Source organism: Brachionichthys hirsutus, chromosome 8, assembly GCF_040956055.1.
Source record: "Brachionichthys hirsutus isolate HB-005 chromosome 8, CSIRO-AGI_Bhir_v1, whole genome shotgun sequence".
In the NCBI taxonomy this organism is placed as follows: Eukaryota; Metazoa; Chordata; class Actinopteri; order Lophiiformes; family Brachionichthyidae; genus Brachionichthys; species Brachionichthys hirsutus.
The window spans coordinates 7,791,088-7,816,297 of NC_090904.1; the positions used below are offsets into that span (position 1 = coordinate 7,791,088).

At 46.1% G+C, this 25,210-nt stretch overlaps 1 protein-coding gene across 1 annotated transcript in view; it reads left to right on the forward strand.

Moving 5' to 3' along the window:
* Positions 1 to 1,305: 1,305 nt before the first annotated feature.
* celsr2 (cadherin, EGF LAG seven-pass G-type receptor 2) overlaps positions 1,306 to 25,210 on the forward strand; it is a 45,379-nt gene continuing 21,474 nt past the window's right edge. The window contains exons 1-3 of the mRNA XM_068742547.1: positions 1,306 to 4,837; positions 17,310 to 18,020; positions 22,391 to 22,613. Of these exons, the coding sequence (XP_068598648.1) occupies positions 1,306 to 4,837; positions 17,310 to 18,020; positions 22,391 to 22,613 (4,466 nt within the window). The remainder of the gene's footprint in view (positions 4,838 to 17,309; positions 18,021 to 22,390; positions 22,614 to 25,210) is intronic.

The following is a 25,210-nucleotide window of genomic DNA, read 5'->3' on the forward strand; positions in this document are numbered from 1 at the left end:
CTCTGGCTCTGGCTTCATTTTGTATTGGTGTGCTGCACCATAACCCAGCATTTCTGTATAAAACACTGCTCGAGGGCAACTTTTAGTCATTCAAAAGTTATATAAAGTAAAATGGTTTGTCGACCCGTATATGTGCAGACAGTCCTAATAGGTTTCATGCCTGCTCTCTGCTTTTTCAACCTCATGTCAATTTGTCTTATCCCCTGATATCTGATGGATTTCACAGACTACGTTTAAACTTCAGTCTACAGCTTTTTTTGGCTGTTTCTGCAATGTTTCTGCCCAAAACGGCAGATAAAGCTGTGATTTCCTACGTGGTACTCGTTCAGTTTAGATCTGTCCACATCCGCTGGAAGAACGAGTGAGGATGGAAACGGTGTGACTCCAGTTTGGCCAATAGGGGGCAGCAGCATTCAGCGCATCAGCTGGGCCTCAGCTGTCACAGCAAACCGCTGCTGTTCAAATAGCATTAAAACACCCACCGATGTGATTAACGAGACGCGCGTCCCCGATGCCAGAGAAACACGTTGTTTAACTAGACCTAGAATGAAACAGATTAAACTGCTGCATCCGGAGAGAGGCGTGAGGAGAAACCAGTTTAATTTGGTATCACTATAAAACCAGTTTAATTTGGTATCACTATAAAACCAGTTTGATTTGGTATCACTTCAGAATTGTCTTGGCTTGACAGATTTTTTGAGTAATGAAACAATAATACACAAACTATATATAATACCAAAGACTTTTCTCTGCGCCGTTTGATGTCTTTTATTGTTGGATAAACGAAGACGTTTCTAATAAATAAATAAAAATGCAATGAAAACAAAACAGCTCTGTGTTTGTGGCATTTACGTCTGCACAAAACATTTATAATTACGATAATGTCCGTAAAGAGCGTCTGATGAAAGTTTCTTGTTAAAAATTGGTCCTCGGGTCGCTTCTCTCTCTCTCTCTCTCTCTCTCTCTCTCTCGCACACGCACACGCACAACCACGCACCTACAGGTTCATGATAATGAGACGCCTCAAGGCGCAGGAGCCATTTTTCTCATTGAAGTGAAGTTCGGCGGACGGAGCGGAGCGGAGGTGCAGCGCGCATGGATGGATGAGTGTGCGTGAGCCGCTCCGGCCAAGGATACTGCGGGATACTGCGGGATACTGCGGGGTTACGTCTCCTAAAGAAGCGCTTCTGCCGGTGAGCATGGCTCCTCTACAACAAAGACAAACTCAGCGGCGGAAAGTTTAACGGAATCAGGAGCCGCAGAAATTCCCAACCGGAGAGCCGCGCGGACACAACCCGAGGAGCGATGCGCGTCGTTAAATGGGATTTGTTGTTGATTTCGTGCGTGTGCGCGCTGGTCCGGCCGGCACGTTGTCCCACCGTTCACATCAGCGAGGATGCGGGGACGGGGACGGTGGTGGCCGCCGTGGAGCGTGGCGCACGGTGCGCTTTGGATCAGGTGCTCGCTCCTGCGTTCACGGGCGGATTCCTGCACGCGGACGCGGCGGCGGGCGTTGTGTTTCTCTCGGGCTCTCCGAAGTGTCCGTCTCTGCGCTCCAACCCGTTCAGCGTTTACACCGTGTCTGACTGCACGGACTCCGGCCACAGGCACCTCCTCATCAGCCAATACGAGGTGCGCGTCCACGGACGGAACTGCTCAAGCACGCCTAAAAGGAAACCTCGGTGGGACATGGAGGTCCTGAGTTTGCTTAACAGCCGCAGTCGGCACCTCTCAGAGTGCCACCAAACGGGATCCGCTCTATTTTCAGCGCGGGGTCTGCTTCCCGGGACCCCGGTCCGATGCAAAGTCGCCAACAGCCGTGAGTTTTACTTTTCTGGAGGGGACTTGTTTGTGTCGGAGACGCTGTGCTGGAGGCGGGACACGCTCAGGGAGCTCGATCTTCGCTGCGATGTCGTTACGGGTGACGCTGAAGTCAAGCGCATCTCGATCCACTGGTGCGTGGGAAGGGGCCCCTTCAGGCAGGGCCACCTCAGGAGGTTGCTGGCAAAGGCCGCGCGATCTCATTCAGGGATCGTGAGCAGGAGGAGAAGAAGCATCAACAGCAGCCCACAGTTTCAGCCTCCGATGTACCAGGTGTCCGTGGCGGAGAACAAACCGGCCGGGACCCCCGTCGTTGTGTTGAAGGCTGTGGACGCGGACGAGGGGGAGGCGGGCAGGCTGGAGTATTTCATAGAGGCTCTTTTTGACAGCCGCTCCAACAATCTCTTTGCTGTGGACCGGGACAACGGTGCCGTGTCCACCGTGGAGGTGCTCGACCGGGAGACTAAAGACACCCATGTGTTCCGCGTGACCGCGGTGGACCGCGGCACGCCTCGCCGAACGGCCATGGCCACCCTGACGGTCACAGTCAGTGACACCAACGATCACAATCCTGTGTTTGAACAGCAGGACTACAAGGAGAGCATCAGGGAGAACCTGGAAATAGGCTACGAGGTGTTGACTGTGAGGGCCACAGACGGGGACGCCCCCGTTAACGGCAACGTCCTCTATCGTGTCATCAACGGTAACGGATCCAGCGACGCGTTTGAGATCGATTCACGGTCTGGGGTGATCCGCACCAAAGGTCTCGTGGACAGAGAGGACGTGGAAGCCTATACGCTGCTCGTCGAGGCCAACGACCAAGGCCGAGACCCCGGGCCCCGCAGCGCTACGGCGACCGTTCGCATTGTGGTCGAGGATGACAATGACAACGCTCCCCAGTTCAGTGAGAAACGATACGTGGTCCAGGTGCCAGAGGACATGTCCCCGAACACAGAGATCCTGCAGGTCACTGCCACCGACGAGGACAGGGGGAGCAATGCCGTCGTCCACTTCAGCATCATGAGCGGAAACACCAGGGGACAGTTTTACATCGATGCTCAGACGGGTCAAATGGACCTGGTGAGTCACCTGGATTATGAAGCGAATAAAGAATACACCATGAGAATCCGAGCTCAGGATGGAGGACGCCCCCCGCTGTCCAACATCAGCGGCCTGGTTACGGTGCAGGTCCTTGACGTCAACGACAACGCCCCGATTTTTGTCAGCACACCATTCCAGGCCACCGTACTGGAGAACGTTCCGCTGGGCTACTCCATCATCCACATCCAGGCGGTGGACGCGGACTCCGGGGATAATGCCCGGCTGGAGTATCGCCTCACCGAAACCTCGCCGAACTTCCCGTTCAGCATCAACAACAGCACGGGGTGGATCGCGGTGGCCGCCGCGCTGGACAGAGAGAGTGTCGATTTTTACAGCTTCGGAGTGGAGGCCCGGGATCACGGCTATCCCGCCATGTCGTCCTCGGCCAGCATCAGCATGACCGTTCTAGACGTCAATGACAACAACCCGGCGTTCACCCAAAAGGCGTATCACATGCGCCTGAACGAGGACGCGGCCGTGGGGACCAGCGTGGTCACCGTGTCGGCGGTTGACCAGGACATCAACAGCGTGGTCAGCTATCAGATATCCAGCGGGAACACCCGCAACAGGTTCTCCATTACGAGCCAGAGCGGGGGGGGGCTCATCACGCTGGCGCTGCCTCTAGACTACAAGCTGGAACGGCAGTACGCGCTCACCGTCACCGCCAGCGACGGCACGCTCTTCGACACCGCCAAAGTGTTCGTTAACGTCACCGACGCCAACACGCACCGGCCCGTGTTCCAGAGCTCGCACTACACCGTCAACATCAACGAGGACCGGCCCACGGGCACCACTGTCGTGCTGATAAGCGCTACCGACGAAGACACGGGCGAGAACGCACGCATCACCTACTTCATGGACGACAGCATCCCTCAGTTTGACATCGACCCAGACACCGGCGCCGTCACCGCCCAGACGGAGCTGGACTACGAGGACCAGGTCTCCTACACTTTAGCCATCACGGCTCGGGATAACGGCATCCCTCAGAAGTCCGACACCACCTATCTGGAGATATTAGTGAACGACGTCAATGATAACTCACCCCGCTTCCTGAGAGACCGCTACGCGGGCTCCGTCATGGAGGACGTGTCCGTGTACACCAGCGTGGTCCAGGTCTCTGCCATCGACAGGGACTCGGGGCTCAATGGCCGCGTCTTCTACACGTTCCAGGGCGGGGAGGATGGCGACGGGGATTTCATCATTGAATCCACGTCGGGGATTGTTCGCACGCTGCGCCGGCTAGACAGGGAGAACGTGCCCGTGTACAACCTGCAGGCTTTCGCTGTGGACAAAGGAGTTCCGTCCCTAAAAACGCCGGTGAAGATCCACGTAACAATCCTGGATGTGAACGACAACCCCCCCGTGTTTGAGAGAGATGAATTTGACATTATGGTGGAGGAAAACAGCCCCATCGGACTCGTCGTTTCACACGTTGCCGCCACAGATCCAGATGAAGGCAGCAACGCCCAGATAATGTACCAGATAGTGGAGGGAAACATCCCGGAGGTGTTCCAGCTGGACATCTTCTCGGGAGAACTGACTGCGCTGATAGACCTGGACTACGAGACGAGGTCCGAGTACGTCATTGTGGTCCAGGCCACCTCGGCCCCTCTGGTCAGCCGCGCCACGGTTCACATCAAACTTGTCGACCAGAACGACAACGTGCCCGTGCTCAAAAACTTCCGGATCATCTTCAACAACTACGTCACGGACAAATCGAGCAGCTTCCCCGCCGGCGTGATTGGACGCATCCCGGCCTTTGACCCCGATGTTTCGGATCGGCTCCACTACAGCTTCGAGGCGGGCAACGAGCTGAACTTGGTGCTCCTGAACCAAAGCACGGGGGAGATACAGCTGAGCCGGGCCCTGGATAACAACAGGCCCCTGGAGGCGTCCATGAGGATCTCAGTGTCAGGTGAGACAACTGCGTAACTGTACACCCGACTCAGCGAGGGGAAGATACCCTGATTAAAGTGTAGTCCTGCCCTAATTCTCTGTGTACTATCGGTCCCTGTGCTGCCCGTCCACGCCGCTTCATGACGGGCGTGATGAAGACTTTAACAGTCTGATCACCAAAACACGAAGGCCACAAGGTAAATGACTTCCTGTGGTAATTGTGGCTTGTTCGGCGCGCTCACGTTAACAGAAGCCGGATTTAGCTCGGTCCATTGTGGAGGTTTAAATAGCTGCTTGTCTGAGAATGTCTGCAGAGATGCACACTCTGGTGGGCAGACCCCCCCCCCCCCCCCCCATACACAACGAAAGGCCTAATTAAATTACAGTCTATTTCTATAGCTTGCATAGAGTCGGTTAAATGTTGATGTTCTGTGTTGTGTGATTCTCTATCAATTATTTGATCAGAATGAGAGACCGTTTATTGGTTCCCATTCTACTCACCTTCAGACTGCTAAATGAGGATTCCGGTTTAATGAACGTAAACCAAAGATGCTGGTTAAGAGTTAATCGCTATTTTTTTTTTATTACATTGGACATTATAATGAGAGATTGGAGACACTAAACTAGACTGACTTTGACTTTCATCCTCACTGCTGGCGATGCCTTTTAAAACCTGTGTTTGCCGATCACACCTGTGTTCCCTTCATATTTAATTTTGTACGCCTTTAATGTGACTGAACGTCGGAGCTTGTTTGACTCCTTGTGATCCGTTGTAAGTCCGTCTGCTCTTTGACCTTGGCACAACCCGAGAGAGAAGGAAACGGAACCGGGTGCTTCAAGCCCCCCCCCCCCTCCTATCTCAATGTGCTTCTCTTTTGAGTCTGGCATTAAAATGACGCGTACGCAGTTATGTCTGAACCGGTGATAATCTCTGTGCTTACTGTAAATCTTGCATGAAGAGGCAGACCAACCAGCGTGGATGTTGACGTCACAAATAGTTTCAATCCAGGAGTACAGGAAGTGTAATGTGGGATTACAAAGCTTGCAGTACATACTGTATGTACTGAGACTTTTCAAATGAATGAATGGTCCTTACTTAACGCCGACTTGGAGTTAGGGCGGACTTTCAGAAATGTAAAGGTGTGTGCTTAGCAACAAGGACTCGCTTAGCAACAAGGACTCGCTGTTACGACGAGCGGAATGGACCGGCTGCGAAATCGCGAGTGAGTTCGTACGTATCCATCCATTTTGTTAACTCTTATCTGTAACTGGGTTACGGGCAGTGCTGCAGCCTATCCCAGTTTTTCTATGGACAAGAGGCGGGGGTACACCCCGGAAGCGTCGCCAGCGCATTGCGGGGGAAAACCTTTTTTGACCACACGTTGTCGGTTTAACGGGGCGGTTTCGTTTAACAACGAAATAATTTAGCGGCGGAATCTTCGGAACGTAGCTCCGTCATTAAGTGAGGACCAGATGTATACGAATTTGTATAAGAATTTCTTCTATGCACAACAAAAAAAACTAAAACTAAAATAATGTGCATACCGTAACCAGAATTAAGGATGAGAGTATCGTTATCGTCAAAGAGCCAGTGCCGGTTCAGCCTTTGGATTTACTGGAGTTGAGCTTCGGCTCTCTGGAGAACAATCGTGAGATGAGGCAGGATCTTGGGCTCACACCAGGTTACGGTTGAGGGCAACAGCTGTGCCTCCACCAAGGACCAATTAGAGGCTGTGATTCCCCATGGAGTCCAGCACCTGCTGCTGCTCATGTGTCAGCACCCTGCAGAAGACGGAAGGAGGCAGGAGAACGGAAGTGGGGCGTTAACTTGGAAGTTGTGTAAATAGAGAAAATACAGTCAAAACATTCGGAGCGTCATCAGACGAGCTGTTGGAGGAGAAGATGGGGTAGGAAGATGAGCTCCTCCTGCAGATCATGCTGACCCCAAAAGGCTCCTCCCTCCAGGGACCTCCCAAGTCCTCTCATTCTCTGCCTCTCTATGCTGCCTTTTTACAAGGCCCCATATGATGGACGATTTTTGATGGGCTCTTTTGTGTGTGGCTGGACTGTGATTAACACCGTTTCTGAGCACCGCTCTTCACGCTGGCATCGATGCAACGGCCCGACTAGAGCCACAGTTTCAGTTTGGACTTTGAAAAGTCAACCTTTAAATTATTCTCATACGATCATTTTAGGTTGAATTCTGCAATAAAATCCATGACATTTCTTCAACTCGCTGACAAGGGGTCTTTTTTATTAAGGGTTTAAATTGTGTTTTTTTTTAAAATCACGTTACATAGTGAAATTAGAAACTTGTTCATTCTTGTGGTCAGTTAAAAACAACATCTGTTGACATGACGTGGTCCTCTGAAGGGAGTCTGTAAATCCCAGTTATCATGTATGTTTTTTTAATCCTTATTTATACCTCATATTGAAAGAAAGAATATAAAAAGATTGATAATGTGCTGTTTATGTAAGCTAATATATCGAATGACAAAAATCAATAATAAAATGTTGCTTATTTTATTATATTTTATGCTTGTTTATATACGTTATAGCACTGTTTGTAGCGTGTTGTATTCTTTTAAATGCCCCATAAAGATAAATTGCTAATCATCATGCTACCTGAGGTTCATGTAAAACAAAGTTAAGGGATCCATTTTGGACTACTGTATATTTAAAATAACACAGATGGAGTCATTTAATTTATTATTACATGTTATTACAATTTGATTTATCCCTGCAAGAACAGAGGTTTACCCTCCCAGGTCAACAAATAGACATAAATAAATCCTTTCTGATCATTATAGTTTACTTTCCCTAAAAAACCATTTGATGAAATAGTCACGATATATAAGAATTTTTATTTTATAATCCCTCAAGAACTGCTGGCAATTGATCCATGTAAAATGTGGTGATAAATATAAAAAAAAGTATTTAATTTGAATAAACACATTGTTTCCTGTGTATTCCTTTGAGAGAGAACAGAAATCATTGCTGTTCAGATTAGCTCTATAATAATCAAAACCATAAGCTGGCACTTAAAAACCCATCCAACGACCGCAGAGCCAGAGGTTCTGCTCGTGCGTTGCTGTGTGCGGCGGCATAAATCAGCGCCGTGACCATTTAATGATGATAGTTAAGGAACCACATTTGTAGCGGCGTTATACCAGCGCTGGGCCTGCCACGGCGCCGAACGTAAAGGAGAATGAGGATAAAGTCGATCAAGATGATGCTGCGTTGAGCCTGAGAGCAGATTTCATTCATCTGATGGATACCAGCTTCCCTTTCAGCCGTGATGAAGACACATCTGACATATGTAATAATAATATCCATCATCTGCCAACTGTGAATTGTGGAGAGAATTCAGATCAGGAGCTGTTTGCAGTCCGTGGGATTAAATTATCTTCATCTGCATCCTGGGATCTGTCAGGCCTGCGTCGACATACTCTAGGCTGATCTGCTGTTCCCAGGCAAGCGTGAGCCTGCATAAATAGCTGTTTGCATTTGACGGCAGAGATTCTTCCCCCTGCTTTTCTTTCATTATGAACACCAAGTCAATTTTTCAATAGAAGGCATACCTAATCCTTCATTATCCCTTATTTCCAAACATGCATTTATGCTTGTTTTTTTGTTGTTGTTTTTTTTACTATGAAGCCAATATATTTAGTCGTGTTCATTTGTGAGTTCTCACACAGTTTCATTATAAGATTCTGTAGGAATGACATGATGATTCCGAACCTCCTGTGTGGCAAATATACAATATATATATATATACATAATTACCACCATGACTTTTAGGACACTTTGTCCTTGTTTTGATTCCATTCTGAGTGTCTCTTCATCTAAATTGTCCAACATGATTGAGCTCATTTCGCGCTGCAGGTTACACAGAAGCTGAAGATGCATTGTAGATTGTAGAGATTGTCTTTCTTTTCTCCCATTTCAAGAGTGTCTGAAGTGCCTGTGGATGCTCCAGGGAGTAGCTGTAAATCTTGTCTGTGCCAAACTTTGTAGGCTTCAGGCCACCATACTTGAGCCAACAATGAATACGCTCATATATGACGGGTTCTTTTTTGTCTCTCCAGATGATTTGGTCAAATGAATAAGTATTTAGAATATTTCGATTTTCCTCCTCTTCTCGGTTCCGTGTTGTTTCTGGCCCACTTTGGTCCTTCCCCTTCATATTACGGCATAAGATTATGCTACATGAGTGGAATTTGAATGGAGGAATTGTTCTGCTTTCCTGTGCAAGTAAGAGCCAAGACGTTCAAAGTCAGTGTAATTGTATTATAATCTATTAAACCTTTAAGCTGTCTGTGAATGGAGGGACTTTCGCATGAAACGCAAGCTGCACAAATCTCCCATATTTCTGTTTGTGTGTGGCCTCCAGCAGTAAGACCGCTCGGATTGCTTTTGTCCTCGTCGTATCATTATTTGACTCAAGCAGAGTTTACCATGGATTTCTGTACGCTTGATTAATTCCTGTTCCTCTTTGCCTTATGGTTGATTCGTTGGGACTCAAAGTCACAGCTTGCAAATGTTGGCTGCATTTTGCTGGCTGGAGTCATCCGTATTGCACTTCTTTCATTCTCCATGCTTCCCTGGATGGCGTTAGTCACACTTGCTGGCTTGCTTGGAATGTTTGTAGGATCGTTTCTCTTCCTCCTCCTCCTTATAGCTGACGTCACCTATCACCTTGATCCTGTTTCTCTTTCCCTCTTTTTGTTTGCCTGTCACTCTCCCCCCATTTTTCTCCTATCTACCCAGGTCCATAGTTCTCACCCCTACAACCTTCGCCGTTCCCATCCCATCATTCCAAGCTCGTCCACCACCCCTCCCTCTGTCTCTGCCTCCTTTGACTGTTGCCCCCGCCTCCCGCACCTCTCCCTTGTGAAAGGAAGAATGCCTAAGAGAAATGCTTTGTTAAGCGCCCAGTTGTCATGGTGAGCCCAGCAATGCCTGAGAAATTCCTTGTGGGTGGGGACAAGGACAAGGGGTAAGGTCTCTTTTGTGGAGTAAAGATGGGGGGAGGGAACGGGAGGCACATAAAGTTCTAAGAGCAACTGTCCTCCTTCCCTCTTTCCAGTGAGGCATGTAAGGCTTCCTTTAACCTGTGACACTCCCGTCCTCTTTTCACTCTGGAAGCCTTGCAGGAACTCACACCTGACAGCAGGTCTTTTTACCACCACTGTGCTTTTGGACAATTAGGTCTAATCTTACTAATGACAGACCCCTGAGGCATCCACAGGGTTAAAGCTCCCTAAGGTGTGATTGTGTCGTGTGTAAACTCTATTTGTGACACAGATCCATTCGGAGGCGGGTCCGATTGCTTGCGCCCTCCCGTCTTGTATCTCTGCAGAACATCGTCTTGTGGGCTTCACTCCTCTGTGCTTGGTTGCGTTGAAGGGCCAAAGGAGATGACATGGGGTGAGGATGTGGGTGAGGTAGGGAGGTGGGATGACATCATCTGTGTTTGAGGAGGGGATTAAAGGTGGTGCATCACTGGGGTGAGACCTCAAGGCGCTTTCATATATCTCAGCGTTGTCCGGCATTGTCTTTGCCATCCCGGCAGACAATGGCAGTTTGCTCTGTCTGGGTCTGCCCCTCCGTCTGTCTTTGTGTCCCCTTGTCAGCCCGGCGCATCTGTCTTCACTGGCCCTGCCATTCACTTATGTGTTATCCTATTTACAGTAGAGACTAATGCAGACACTCCTCAGAATCTTCCCTTCCACACTGTGGTAGTTGCAGTGCAGTCATGTGTCACACCTAAAACCCAAAATGCTGTTGAGACCTTGAAGTAACAGGTAACAGGTTGGTGAAGTGAAGACTATGGGTTTAAGCACAGTGTTACTGTTACCTTGAGGTGTCCGTCTTTCAATAGTCAGCCACTAGTCGGTCACTAGTCCAGTAACCAGCCGGAGGTTCACCGGTCGGTGACTAGTCCAGTAACCAGCTGGGGGTTCACCGGTCTGTCACTAGTCCAGCAACCAGCTGGGGGTTCACCGGTCTGTCACTAGTCCAGTAACCAGCCGGAGGTTCACCGGTCGGTCACGAGTCCAGTAACCAGCCGGGGGTTCACCGGTCGGTGACTAGTCCAGTAACCAGCCGGGGGTTCACCGGTCGGTGACTAGTCCAGTAACCAGCCGGAGGTTCACCGGTCGGTCACGAGTCCAGTAATCCATCTGGTAAGAGTTGTTGAAGTGATTCCTTTGTTGACAGTTCTGACAGAACTAGTAGATTTCAGGGAACCACTGGAATGCTCAACCTTTTTTTTTCTTTTCTTCTGTACACTAAAAACGTGACATACTAAGTTTCTTTAATAGGCACTGATAGGTTCACTGTGTTCTTCTAGTATTGAGCCAGACTGGAGGCTTAACAGTGACCTGGTTTTATATGCAGCAATGCTGGTGTGACTGGAGGTGGGGGGGGGGGGGTTGCAAAATGAGTGACATATTGCATAGATACAGGTAGAATCATTCTCCTGTTTGTCCGATCTTTCCTTGTTCTGAACAGATTAATAATTTACTGGAATCAATCACACATTATGTCGTCAGGATTAGTTAATGTATTAACGCTTGTGTTTTTAGCACCGGTATCAAACCTGTAATATGGTTCTGGGTTCTTTTCATTCTCTGTTTAGACTAAGACATGGTTTGCACTCATTATCCAATATCTATCAAAGATTGTATGTTTGCATAACTTCTGCATACTAATGTCTCTTCTTCTTTTGCACTGGCAGCAGTTTTCCTTTTGATATGCAAATGTTTGATTGGAAGCGCTTAGATCTTTTTCTGTTGCTCCCTTTATAGAGAAAGAATCTGCGGAATGTCCTCTTCGTGTGTCTTTTTAAATGCAGCACAAAAGTGTTATCAGGGGACCTGCTACAGTATCAGTAGGACCTGCAAAAGAGTATGAATGTCCGCTCCGACACAGTCAGCTGTCCTTTCAATAGAGAAGTGGGATTGTGGCTTTTGCTCTGACTCCTCTGGGTGGAAATCCTTCTGCTGACATTGAGCCACTCTGACTCATTAGTGCACGCCGTCGAGGCACTGGCGTAAGAATTCCAGGGGTTTTGTGTTGATTTGAATCACAAAAGCAGACTTGTTTTTGATGCCAATTAAGTTTGATTTCCTCCACGAAAGAAAAAAGTCATAGTGTTTCTGGATTGCATAAATATTTTTCGAGCCATGTGTTTTCTTGCCCTGGAACAAACAGCAGCATGCATGCATGCCTGCATGTACCTGCACACAGTGGGATTCATAACTGCTCATTATGTTCACTGTGATTGGTGTTGCCTGCTGCAACAGCCTTAACGCTTCTCAGATAATCTGCTGCGTAGGAGTTTGAGCGTGCTCTCTGTTCTCTCCTCTTCGGAGTGTGATATCCATGAAGGCTTTCTGTGGCGCGTGAGCTGTCATGATGATGATGATGAGGATGATGATGATGATGATGTGTTTCGTTCTGTGGTTTAGACTTTCCAACAACGGAACCAGCAGTGTAGTTTTCGTCCTGCCCAGAGGTGAGGAGCTACAAATAGTCTGCCGTTATTCCGAGCTGAGCATTTCCCAAACGATGGTTGCCGATGAAGGCTGTGGATCACGGCAGATTTCACTCCAGGCTACGCCTTTCTCAACTTGTTGGGGTTTAAATCTACACCGTTCATTATTCACCAATCAAATGTGTGTTTCAAAGCATTTAATGGGGCTTGTAAAAGAGGATTATTTATTGTTGGAATACTGTTTAAGATAAGACGTTTTATACATTTTAGTGATTAATAGGAGTTAGTGTTACCAATTGTAGTTCATGGCTTGTCATAATGGAGTAGGCGGGGCTGCAGACCGGTGAGTCGTCTTCGCTGTCATGGTTTGATGGCGGTGCAAACCCCGAGGTGGATGGATTCCTGGCCGGAGTCGTTAAAATATATGATGCAGAGTGCCCTGGTGGGCTGTTTCTTGTCTAGTGCGGGGGCCAGGAAGAGGGGTGTTGGTGTAATGAGATGAAAAATCTGTCCTCCTCTTCACTATATAGCCCCGCCCCCCAACCAGTCAGCATCTCCATTCAAGCATTAGCAGCAAGCAGTATTGTTTGGCCCTAATGAAATTAAAGTGTGTCCTGTTGTTGTCCCCTCACTGACTGTGTCCTCAGGTCAGGCCTGTGTGTTGTGTTTGATTGGATGAATGTATTGTCTCGCTCTCTCTGAGACAATCAGTGCCCTTTTTTCCAACTGTCCTGCCAGTTTCAGTGTCAAGTTTCACAGTCATCAAAGGGGCGATTTGGATTTAAAGGGGACATATTATGAAAAAAAATCACTTCTCCCATGTTTCTAACTTTTATTTATAGAGCTACTTATCAAGGTTCTTCTTTTACTTAACTGTAAATAAGATGATGTCAATTCATGAGTAATTTAATTTTTTAATTTCAGCAAGTCTTTTCTGACCCAAAGGGACCCTCTTTGATAAATCCAATCCCAGTTTGAACTGGAAGAGGCTCTTTGCTTGCTCGGTTCGTGCTCTCATTAAACGTCTGTAAGTTTGCAGAGGCGCCTGCTAGCTGGAGCTGCACAGATCCACAGACCGTATCCCTCCAGCGTGATTTTTAATTTATGATCTCCCTATTGATCTTGGAAATGGGACCCCAGCGTTGTGCTCTTTGATGTAGTGAATCCACGCTGAATAACATGAACATGAATGAAACACTGCATTGCAAGCAACTGTTAGCAGGGCATCAGTTCTTGTTCAGGCCAAGACATAAACATTTGAGGTATGAAAATAGAATTCACTTCTGCTTTTAAATGCAGTCTGGTTTTAGATGCTTCAGTTAATCTTTCAATCTTTTGGTCTTCTTTTTAGCGAGGCAGCAGAAACTTGCACTCGTTCGCCTCGTCGATTTGTTTTTCTCTCACTGCAGCCCCAAAAGCTCTTCAGAGGCCATACGCCAATAATCTATATATTGGTTTGGTGATTCACATTTTCGTAACTGTATTTATTTTGCTTCTTTCTGTTAATAAATTGTTGTACGACACATGAGCATAATAAATATTTCAGAAAGCAGTCCCCTGTCCAAACCTCCAGACCGATGATTGATCTTCTCTTCGCAGAGGCTTCAACGTAACGCCAAACACTCCCTTATCAGACTCGTCTCTGTAAATCATAAAGGAGTCAGCTTCATGCCTAAGATATGCCTTAGAATATGACGGAGGGCTTATCTGGGCTCAGTTAATCTGCATGTTCTCATATCAGGAAAAGTAGCTGTGTCTTTAGAAAATTAGGAATTGATTTTTACAAAGCACTTTCAGATGAAGGCTGTCATTCCACAGGATGGAGCCTCAAGATTCTCCCAAATGTTTGCTTTGAAATGCAGAATTTAATGTGGATTCTGCTTTTTTTTTTGTAAGTGAAGATCATGAAGCTGTTTCCTAAACCGTCGCTGGTTCTGTAATGATTAAACCTCCAGTGCTTCAACATACTCTCTCTGCTTGTATTGACATTGAGTTGCCACACGCACGCACACACGCACGCACACACACACATACACAAGCTCACCAAAGCACATACAATGCCGTACACAGCTTGGCAGTCCAGCAACCTCGGTGTGTGTTTAATCTTTTCCCTGGCGCCGCTTCCTCGCCGAGAGCCTTCCTGGCAGCCGGGGGCCCTAAGTGGGACGCACTCTGGGCTGAACAGCGTCACACTTCAACGTTGGCACATCTTCTTATTACCAACTCAGCATCCCTCTTTTCCACTATTTTAGCCCAGAATGCTTTGCCTACGCTCCATTTCTCAGTGAAGAATCCTTGCATGGAGAATGAGCTCTTTGAAGGGATGGGCTGGTTCCTTTCAGACCAGATTCTCCTCGCGTTCAGGTTCCCAGCGCTGCGTCTACATCTGGATCTCTGCCCAAACTCCCATCCAAGAATGTGGATTGGCAGAGGATGTCATTTAGGTGATGTCTGTCCATGTATGTTGATGAACTTTTACTTCATTCATTCATTTTCTGAGAAAATAAACCGATTCATTGTGGGCTGCTGCTCTAGATGCCATAAATACAAATGTTTTGAGTTTAGTGATCTTTAACGCATGGAGACATGTAAATATTGCTTAGGTAATTATTAAAGGAATTTATTTTTATATATTTTGCAAACTATATCATTTTTGATAGATTAAATGTTATTTATATAATAATTAGAATATATTGTTTTTCAATTTAAACACTCAACATTCAGTGATTCCAGTCCCAATTTGTCTTTTTAAATTAAATCTCTGGACTGGCGGGCAGACCAAACCATTTGAAGACAAAGTCTTGTATGCTGGGAAACTAATTTGGTCATTTTTATTCCAGTTGTTTTCCAAACATTTTGCTTCAGAAGTCCTTTAATGAGTTTTGCTTTCTTCCTTATCTGGCTAATCATCCGGTGCCCACCTGAAAGGTTTCTGACTACCGTTGTGGGAAACAATAGTTTTACAGGATTAAACAATGGATCAATAACTGATAATGAAAGACATTATCATTAAACACTGAACTGTTCTGCTTTGCCTTTGTCCTGTCTCTGATACCCTAACCCTGTGTACGCAGGTGTGTGTGTGTGTGTGTGTGTGTGTGTGTGTTTACAGTAGTGTGGACTGGAGGAGCGACCCTGTTTGTTTCTCTCCTTTGATTTTTCTCCACTTCCTCCACTAAAGCTCCGTATTATTACCGAGCTGGAAACACTTAACTGAGAGCTGGAGGATTAAAACTGTGTCAAACATGCTCCTTCCTCCATGATCCTCCCACCTCCTCTTCCTCTTCGCCCCCCTCTCTTGGCACTATGTGTTTAAACTTGCCCAGTGCCAAAATGGGGATCTGGTAACTTGGGCAGCGCTGCCAGCTTGTGTGGGTTGTGCTCACAGGTTCTACTCCCTGGCCGGCGTCCAGCCGGCTGGGACAAAGCGTCCTATTGATTATTTGGAGGGCGCGGCCGTGGTCGTGGCTTGTTATCGTGACATATTTGATTTGATTGTGCCTGTTTTGTGTTTGCTCTTGAGACTCCAGAAACAAGAAAGCAAACAGTGAGATAGAGGTGACCTCAACGGGAGACGTCTGAGAGAAGCATATTTGGTTGCATCAATGACTTGATTGATTGATTGATTTAGACTATGTATCCACGCTTGTTGTCCACATTCAGCAACATTCCCCATCTTGCCTGGTGTGTTTTGGATGATTTAGGCTCAAACCTGTGTCTTTTATAATTTGACAGACGGAGAGGCAGGCGAAAAACAAGCCAGAAAACGACTCCACGAAGTTCAAACATGTAAAACAACAATATGACACGCAACCATTTGTAGCTTATTTACCAAGAGCAGCATCTACACTACAAATCCTACATGGCCTCAAACAGCAGTCAGAACCTCCTGTATTATAGTGGACGCAACACCGCTCGACTCCCGTGAGATGCAACATGACAATACACACTGTGTGTGTGTGTGTGTGTGTGTGAGGACAGTGAAAGCCAAAGGATGTAATTGTTTGGAAAATAAAACGTGAGTAGGATCTGCCATCAGCGCATTAAAACGAAACACAATGGAGCTGTTCAAAGAAACGTTGCAGCCGTTGACGAGGCTTTGGGCTTCCTCTTTGCTGTCCATTATTAAGTAGCATCGCTGCTTCCGGACCAATAAAAGAACGTGCACGGTAGTGGTGAATGCAGGCGTGAAATCTCTGATTAGAGACTTGGAATGTACCGAGAGAAAACACTTGGCGCATGCGTTTGTTATCTGTTCTGAAGCCTGAGAAAGAAAGAAAAAAAAAAAAACGAGGTAAAAACTTGTTTAAGCCAAGAATATGTGTGAAAAGAAACGTTATCCATGAAAATATCCATGAAAATATCAATTTGCATACGATTTGTACCATTTGTGCTGTGAGTCCTTCGTGACCGGCCGCCTTTCACCACGTTGTCTTGTTAACATCTGAACCCGTGATGCTGGCGCTGCCCGCCTGTTGATGCTCCGGCGTACATGTACCTGCACCCTGCATCTACTGTAGCAGCTGTCCCACGGGTGCCTTTGACTGTTCACGCTATGCTTCTGAAAACATCCTGTCATTCAAAGTGCGGGTCTTTTTTTGTCTTTGTTTCTAGCTGGCTGTGTTTTTGCTTTTCCGTGCCATGGAGCTCCGTCCAAACGCTTTTTTTTTAAGAACATTTTAATGAGTCACACGGTCACACTGAGGAGGTGTTCCTACATTTTCATTAATGCTGGAACTGCTTAAAGCATGCAGTAATTTGTACATGCAAGTGATACCACGAAAAATACAGAGTTTTCACGTGCAGTTGCAGCCAAATCTCCAAAATATTATTCTAATTTTAACAAGGTTTAAAAAAAGCAACAAGTTCCATGTGGGATTTCTTCTTGATCACCTCGTTTTAGTTTCATAGAGTAAAGCTGATCTGAAGTATTAATTTCTTTCACTTCTAACAGATCGGTCTGACATAAATCTTTATTTATTTATTTTAGATGGTATCCATTCAGTGTCGGCCCAGTGCCTCCTCCAAGTCATCATCATCACGGATGAAATGCTGTCCAACAGCATCACGCTGAGGCTGGCCAACACCTCCCAGGAACACTTCCTCTCCCTGCTGCTCACGCAGTTCCTGGACGGCGTGGCCCGCGTCCTGTCTGCCGCCCCTGAAGACGTTGTCATCTTTAACATCCAAGATGACACCGACGTCAGCGCTCGAATCCTGAATGTCAGTCTGTCTGTGGCTGTGCCTGCGCAGGGCGAAGGCCATCGGCAGCAGCGTGGCGGCCTCGGCCAAGCCGGGGCCAGGCCCGGGGGAGGCGCTGAAAGCGGAGGTGGAGACTACTTTGGGTCGGAGGAGCTCCAGGAGAGGCTGTACCTGAACCGCAGCCTTCTGGCTGAGATCTCCTCCCAGGAGGTGCTTCCCTTCGATGACAACATCTGCCTCCGTGAGCCGTGCGAGAACTACATGAAATGCGTGTCCGTGTTGAAGTTCGACAGCCTGGCGCCGTTCGTTGCGTCAGACACCATCCTGTTCAGGCCCATCCATCCCATCGCTGGGCTGCGTTGCCGATGTCCCGCCGGGTTCACGGGAGACTACTGTGAGACGGAGATTGATCTCTGCTACTCGAAGCCTTGTGGATCCCACGGCGTGTGTCGCAGCAGAGAGGGAGGCTACACCTGCGAGTGCTCCGAGGACTACACAGGTGAGATTCCCCCATGTCACTAAACTGAATTGCTGATGAAGCAGTGTTTTTATTTTTATTTTAACCAGTTGACGTCCCATAAATATGATTGTAAAGAGTAAACTTTCACTTTTAATTGTACATAATGGTAGACACAGGACACAGGCGTCTAATTTAAAGAAGCAATATGTCACTATTTAGTCATTTGAGGGAAAAAAACACAATCGGGTTTTGCTGCATAATAAGAAACATTGTTAGGGAGAGGAAAGGGGGGGGGGGGGGGGGACAAGTGCTAAAAAGATGGAAAGGAGAATTACTATAGAAACTGAAATATTATGTAACAATATGAAGTATTGATAGCATGTGCAATGTGGATTTAAGAACGTAAAGGCTGAGGCTAGAGCTAATATTTCCAGAGACTAGCGTTGCACATTGCTGTTGAGGATCCATGGCACATTGTTATTGTGACACCAGACAGTTATCTTGATGGATGCTCAGTTTACTGTATCGTTGGACAAGACACGAGGTCAAAAACATCATCCAAAATCTTCATATAAAGAAAATCACCCTTATTATTGCACAGTTCTTTAACATGTGGATCCTGGTTAGCTCAAACATCTTTTTTTAAATGTCTATAAATCCAGCCCAGCTCAATTTTCAATTTTCATCCTCGTCCGCAACGATCCCATGAGAGCTTTAACATTTGCGTCCCGCCTGTTCATCTCCTTCTTAGCTTCTTTATTGGGCCTGACTCTTTATGGGCTTTTCTCTTCGATGATGACCGTGGCCCTGCAGACAAACTCTGAGTGACGGAATATTGATTTTGCAGTCAGAGTGCAGGAAGTGAACAAACAAGCATAGTCAATATGCATCCTTTAAATATAAGAAGTATTTTGCCTCAGGCCACTTGTTTTTCTTTATTATTATTATCAGACGGTGTTAAAGTTATTTCTTTTATTTCAGCCTTAATGCTATTGCATCTTAATCCATAGGAATGCGAAGGATGATGATGATGATGTCACAAACTTCTATTTCCTTGCAGTTGTATATTTAATTGTTGGAGATTTGCAGATAAATCTTTACTTTGTGTCATTTGGAATTAATTAAACAGCGGCAGTGCTTCTGTCCAGAGTATTGCTGAATGGAATAACAGAAGGAAAATATAAAGTATAGATGGCTGCAGACGGAGAATTATTCTTTGCCCTAAAAATACCCCCAAGATGAAAATACACTGCAGCGGAAAGAACAGAAGCTTCTATTTATAGTGACTGTCGGATGCAGAAATGCTAACCACTTACAAAAAATATTATTCAGACTCTGAAAAAATGATTCATATCATCAAAGGGTTAAATTCTGTCTGCTCATTTTATTTTATGATAAAAGGATGAAGGAGTTAGCTGATGGAAATTAAATATGCTAATGTATACAATATAGTAGGACGGAAGTTGCCCCACCTATCTTTGTGTAATAAGGTTAAGTGGGTCGAACCCTGAATGTCTAATGTGATTTTTAATGTGGTTTAAACTTTCATCTTGTCCCTGGAGCAAAGTCGGTTTATAGCGTGCAGCGGTGCAACGTAATGAAAGACAGGAAACCAGTACGTTTGACTTGGAGTGCTGGCGGAGGACCGCTTCACAGTTTCCTTTTTACAAATTCACATTTTCACATTAGCTGAGCATGAAGTGCCGGTCACATTTGCCCCCACGAGGAAACGTCCTGGCTTAAATCGGACTACCTGTTCACATCGTCGTCTTCGTCTCAGTAATGGCTTTGCTCCTGCTGTTACTCATCAAACGTTAAAAGCCCCCCTTTGTTTTTGCTGCTACTTATAAAGACTGAAGCAGTTTCTGCGTTTCGCAATGTGTGGGTTCAGTCGCTCGGGGCCCGGGTTGAGTGGCGCTCACAGGTTCTCATGCACAGCTGTGGGCGTTGAAGCTGAACTGCAGGTGCTTTTAAAGCGAAACGGCAGAGATGTGGGCAAATGCGTGAGTGGGTGTGTTTTCACCTGCGTTAAGCAGCAGCAGTAGATGCAGGCTCCGGTGCTGTTCGATCCGGTATGTACGACCTGTTGAGGTACGATGAACAAACAGTAGTATGAAGCATGTTTGGATCCCACTGTGGGGGGCCATGGAAGCTGTGTGTGTGTGTGTGTGTGTGTGTGTGTGCGTGTGCCTTATGGACTGTAGACGTTGCCAGATGCTCGGTCCAGTCACTCTGTAGAGGAGCAGCAGCTTGTGACGTACGTTTCTGTTCAAAGACATGCACGAGAAAACATTTTCTCATTTTTGAAAACAAGATCATTGAATTCCTAACCCCCCCCCCCCCCTCCATGTGTCTGCGACGTTCAGCAGTGAATCGCTGCCCTCCGTGTCTAATTGTGAACGCATCTGTGCTATTTGGATGTGCAGACGTGCTTTTTGGAACAAACACTGGCGAATGTTCACACTTCATGTCTGTGTTTGAAATCTGCACCTGACAAGCATTTAAAGTCGCTGCAATCATCCTCCGAGAGACGGCATGAATGTAAATATCTCTGCCAGACACACGGAGTGTTTCTAATATCAGTGTTTACCAGTCTGAGATCAAATGTGTGCTTTTAGTAATAATTTATGCAGCAATGGATTCATGATGCTTTTCATTCAGTAAGCCAAAAGCATATTTAGTTTATTTGTCACAATTTGCTCGTTCTCTTTGTCGCTATGTGACGGTCCGCTGAGATCAATTCGTGATTAGCTAGGAGAGCCATTCAATTCTGCAAATCCATTTTGCAGATGTGTCCATCGCCGGCTTTAATGCTCGATGCTTGAGAAAAACAAGCACGTTTGCTAACGAGTGGGCAGAGAGGATATCATAATTTATGTTCCATAAATTGATTTGCTTTAATGCTTCGTAATGCTTTTAATTATTTGATGTTTGCAAAGTGACATTTGATCATTTAATTCATCCAACCAAACTTTAATCAAACGTCTCAGGTTGACCACAATTGCGAATTGCGTAAAAATCGACATATATATACACACACACTTGTTTGTGTATACTACATATATAAATGTGTGTGTGTGTTTATATAAATAGAGATTCTAGAGACCTTTTCTTCCTGTTTAAATAAATATTTGATCTTTTTGACTGATCTGCTGCATTGATGAGTCATGCTGGCGGTAAATACGGGGCGTGGGCACTAGAATGGATTTACAGATAGATGTGTTTAAATTATTGATCAGGATATTCTGTAGAATTGTGCCCGTGAGCCCATCCTTGTGTAACTATACGACACTGACATGGCAATGTAAAACTGCTGCTCATCAGGATCCATGAGGGGGATGTCACATATAGGCTACGCAGGTATCAGAGAGGACGCCGGTGAATTATTTGTACCATAATGTGGGGCTGAAAGTGGATTTTCCACACTAAGGCACATCTCATTGAGGCTCAAAGCCCATGTTTGATGCTGCTCGGTTTGTCTGATGCAATGTTTGACGGCTGCTGCTGCTTTAATTAACGTAGGTTCAGTGCAAGCAACAGGCTGTTGAATTAACAACGAGGCTCACAGCCACGTAACAGAAACGCCAGCTGGCCTGCAGCAGATGTTTGCACAGGAGTGAGAGAACATGGCAGCGAATTCTTCTGGGCTGGTATTACGCTGCGTTGTGTTACGTCTCAAGCAGAGTCGCCCGCTGGAGGTTGCAAATGGACGTGCTTGAGATTTAACAGCACTGTAAAACAGAGCGTACCTATAAAGTCATCATTAGTGGGTTTAGGTTAAAAGAGAATTTATTTGCATCTTACAAATCAGTGGACTGAATCATTATAAATCAAAACCCAGAAATAGCTTCTTGTGAGGCGGTGAACGCAAGAAGAAACTCCCGTTAATAAAACCTTTTAATGACAAAAGGTTCCCAGTATTGAAGTTAATAAGCTGTCAATCCTGCTGTTACACATTTCAGTCAATCTTTAACATCTTGCTTGATGCTCTGTAGCTTTCTTCTGGGAGGTCAATAGTTCAGCGGAGGGTTTGTTCCACGTGAATTTAAGCTCCAATCAGGCAAAGCCGACGTGCTTCACTGTCTTCTGAAACAAGTTGCATGAACCGACTTATCGTTTTCCTATTGAATATAGGTGTAACACTAATTGCAACCATATTCACATCACGCTGTTGTGCTTGGTGTACTGCAGTCTTGAATGTGAGTGTATATATATATATATATATACAGAGGGGGGGGGGGGGGGGGGGGATAATATTACAGCTCTATATAGTCAGCTCCATCATGTCGTGGAAGCATATAGCGGAGTCCCCGAGGAGAGAGCCGCAGGGAACGCTGAGGTGATGCTGCTTGTCACAGACTATATTAATCCTCATTTCTTTCTCCTCCATGTGACCTCTATCTGCACAGGTGAGCGCTGCGAGCTGTCTTCCCGCTCCGGCCGATGTGCTCCAGGAGTGTGCAAGAATGGCGGCTCCTGTGTCAACCTGCTGGTCGGCGGCTTTAAGTGCGATTGTCCGCCGGGTAGCTATGAGAAGCCCTATTGTGAGATGACCACGCGCAATTTCCCCCCGCAGTCTTTCCTGACCTTCAAGGGCCTCCGGCAGCGGTTTCACTTCACACTCTCGCTCACGTAAGCACCTTCTACAAGCTGCACCCCCCACCTTTCAATGATCTGATTCACTCTGCAAATGCCCACACGTCCCACTCCTGCATGCATGTTCTCCAGCTGTATCCCCTTCATCTCACATTTATATAACCGTTGTGTGTGTGTGTGTGTGACAGCAACAATGAGCCTATCTATGCTATAAATACAGATCTGTTGCCCAAAGCTGCAGCCTGTTAGGTGTTTGTACTGTACTGATATTAACACTGGAATTCGCTGTGTTTTTGCAGAGGAGCCTTACATAGCATGAGTCAGAACCTGGTCTCCTTGGCCAAAGTGATGCCTGTAAGAGGCTGTCTATCTGTCTGTCAGCAGTCATTATATACCTGTTGAAGTTAATGTTAATGTCGAGTTTCATTCTAGGCCTGTGGCGGCATGTGAGTCGTTCTCTGCAGCCCAAAGTCACAGGCTATTCTCCAACGACACAGCGCTGCAGCGTACGGCGACGGGCAGCCTTTGATTCAGAATTTTTGAAGGGAAAATTATCTTAATAACAGCATAGCTTAATATCATGAAAACTGAAAAACAATATTTTCTTCAATAAATCTTTGAGCAAATTTGATTTAAAAAAGATACTTGAATTGATTTTGCATGTCCGTGCGCTAATATGCAGCTGAAGCCAGCGAGCTAACTGTCTTAATTTAGCTCAATCCACGTAACAATTTTTCTACACTTTCATATATTATTCTTGAAAAACAAAAAAATAATATTAATTGATGAACTTACTGAATATGTGTATTTTGTTTTTGTTATACAGAGCCACGTACGTCAGCAGTATTGCTAAGCTAAACCGGTACGCACGGTATCCGTCTCTTCAGCCGACTTTGGCAGAAAAAGGAAGGAGCTTATTTCCCAGAATGTTAGACTATTCCATGTGAGAGGAGGATTGTATATGAGATAACACGCTCGCTGCCTTTCATATTGCGTCCAAGGAAAACATCAGCATCATTTAATTAGTTGTAAATGTGATTTGTATGTGCTTTTATTTTCTTATCCGGTAGTGCCTGTCAATTCAATCATGGGTCCAACACTTAATAACGGAGGAGAAATAGGTTGAGAAACTGAAGTTGAAGCTTTCGATGTGTGTGGCTGAGGGGTGTGAAGGGGAGGGGCTTCAGGAAGGAGCAGGTGAGCTGCGAAGACTCAGCAGCTCCACGATCTGCATCGACTCTCCAAGTGATGAAATTCAATCGATGATAAAAGCAACCTGTTTTGTTCCGTATCTATCACAACAAGTATCACCTCTCGACGGGTGTCACAGGGAACGTGTTCTGCCATCCCGTCGGGATCTTTGTCATGCACGTCACCTGAGACGGGATTGGCCGGAGTCGACACTTACAATAACTGCCAGTGGAAATGATATCCCTCTCGCGAGCTTTATGAACTCTTTCTCTCAGCGAGGTTCAGATGACGGTCTTTTTTCATTGGGAACCGCTCAAACCGGTTTTTTTAAGTGGTCTATATTTCACAGAGAGGTCACAGCAGCTGTGAAGCGGTTGCTGCGTAAAAAGGTGCCGGTACTGAGGCCCCCCCCCCCGAGGTGAGTGAGGTCAGCAGCTACCTGAGCCTGCACAGATCGGGTTCCCTCGGGAAGAGCACTGAGGATGTGGATCTGTGGTGGCTGATCTTAGGTCTGAAGCTGACCAGCTCTGGAGCTAACGCGAGAGAAACCAAATTAATTTAAGAAAATCGTGACTTACATGATCATGTCAAGCCTGTACACTGATAAAAAATAACATTTGTAAACAGACGATGGCTTCAGAGAAAGCTTACTAAACAATGATATTACAGTTTTATTTATGAGCCCGGTTAAGTTTTTCCCAAATGCTGCAAGAATGTCAAGCACGTCATTAAATTAAGGAACCTGAAAACAAAATCCAAATTATATTCCATCCTTGGCTGTTCTGTAAATATTAGGGATTGAGTGCATTAATGAACAATCTAAATCCCACGTTTTGAGCCATTGGCTCATCACAGAAGAGGAACGTGACTCTTCCATGACATGAAGCCCCAGTGGAACCTGGAATCGTGTAAAGCTGTGTGGAAGATGAAATGTAAACAGCAATGAATGTTTCTGAATATCATTTAAACGTGATTACATTTAGATTGAAACAATAATTGTTTTAGAGAAGGAAGTTCACGCTGATTCCAGGAGGAGTAAAGATTCATCCTCTGTGGACCGTGATTATATAATAGTTTAATCGTTGTTTCAAACAAATGTGTTTTTTTAAGTTCATTTCAGATTACATCAATTCAAGTTCAAACACTTTCTGTATATGTATTTCATACTTAAGAGCTGAAACCAACGGGGGGGGGGGGGGCTTTATTCCCCTCTTTGCTGCACACATCTTCTGCATGGCAGCATGCTCACACAGCGTGACATGGTATCCTAGATAAGGGCAGACTGGTTGTTATTTTAAGTGATGGGTGTCTAATATGTCGCACAGAGTCGCTATTTAGCTCCGGTTGAGTACTCTTAGAGTTCAAAGCGCTCAAGGGGGCATTTCGGACAAGCCCTTTAAATTGATCCGTCACAAAGTAGCCCACGAGCTCCGAGAGACTCC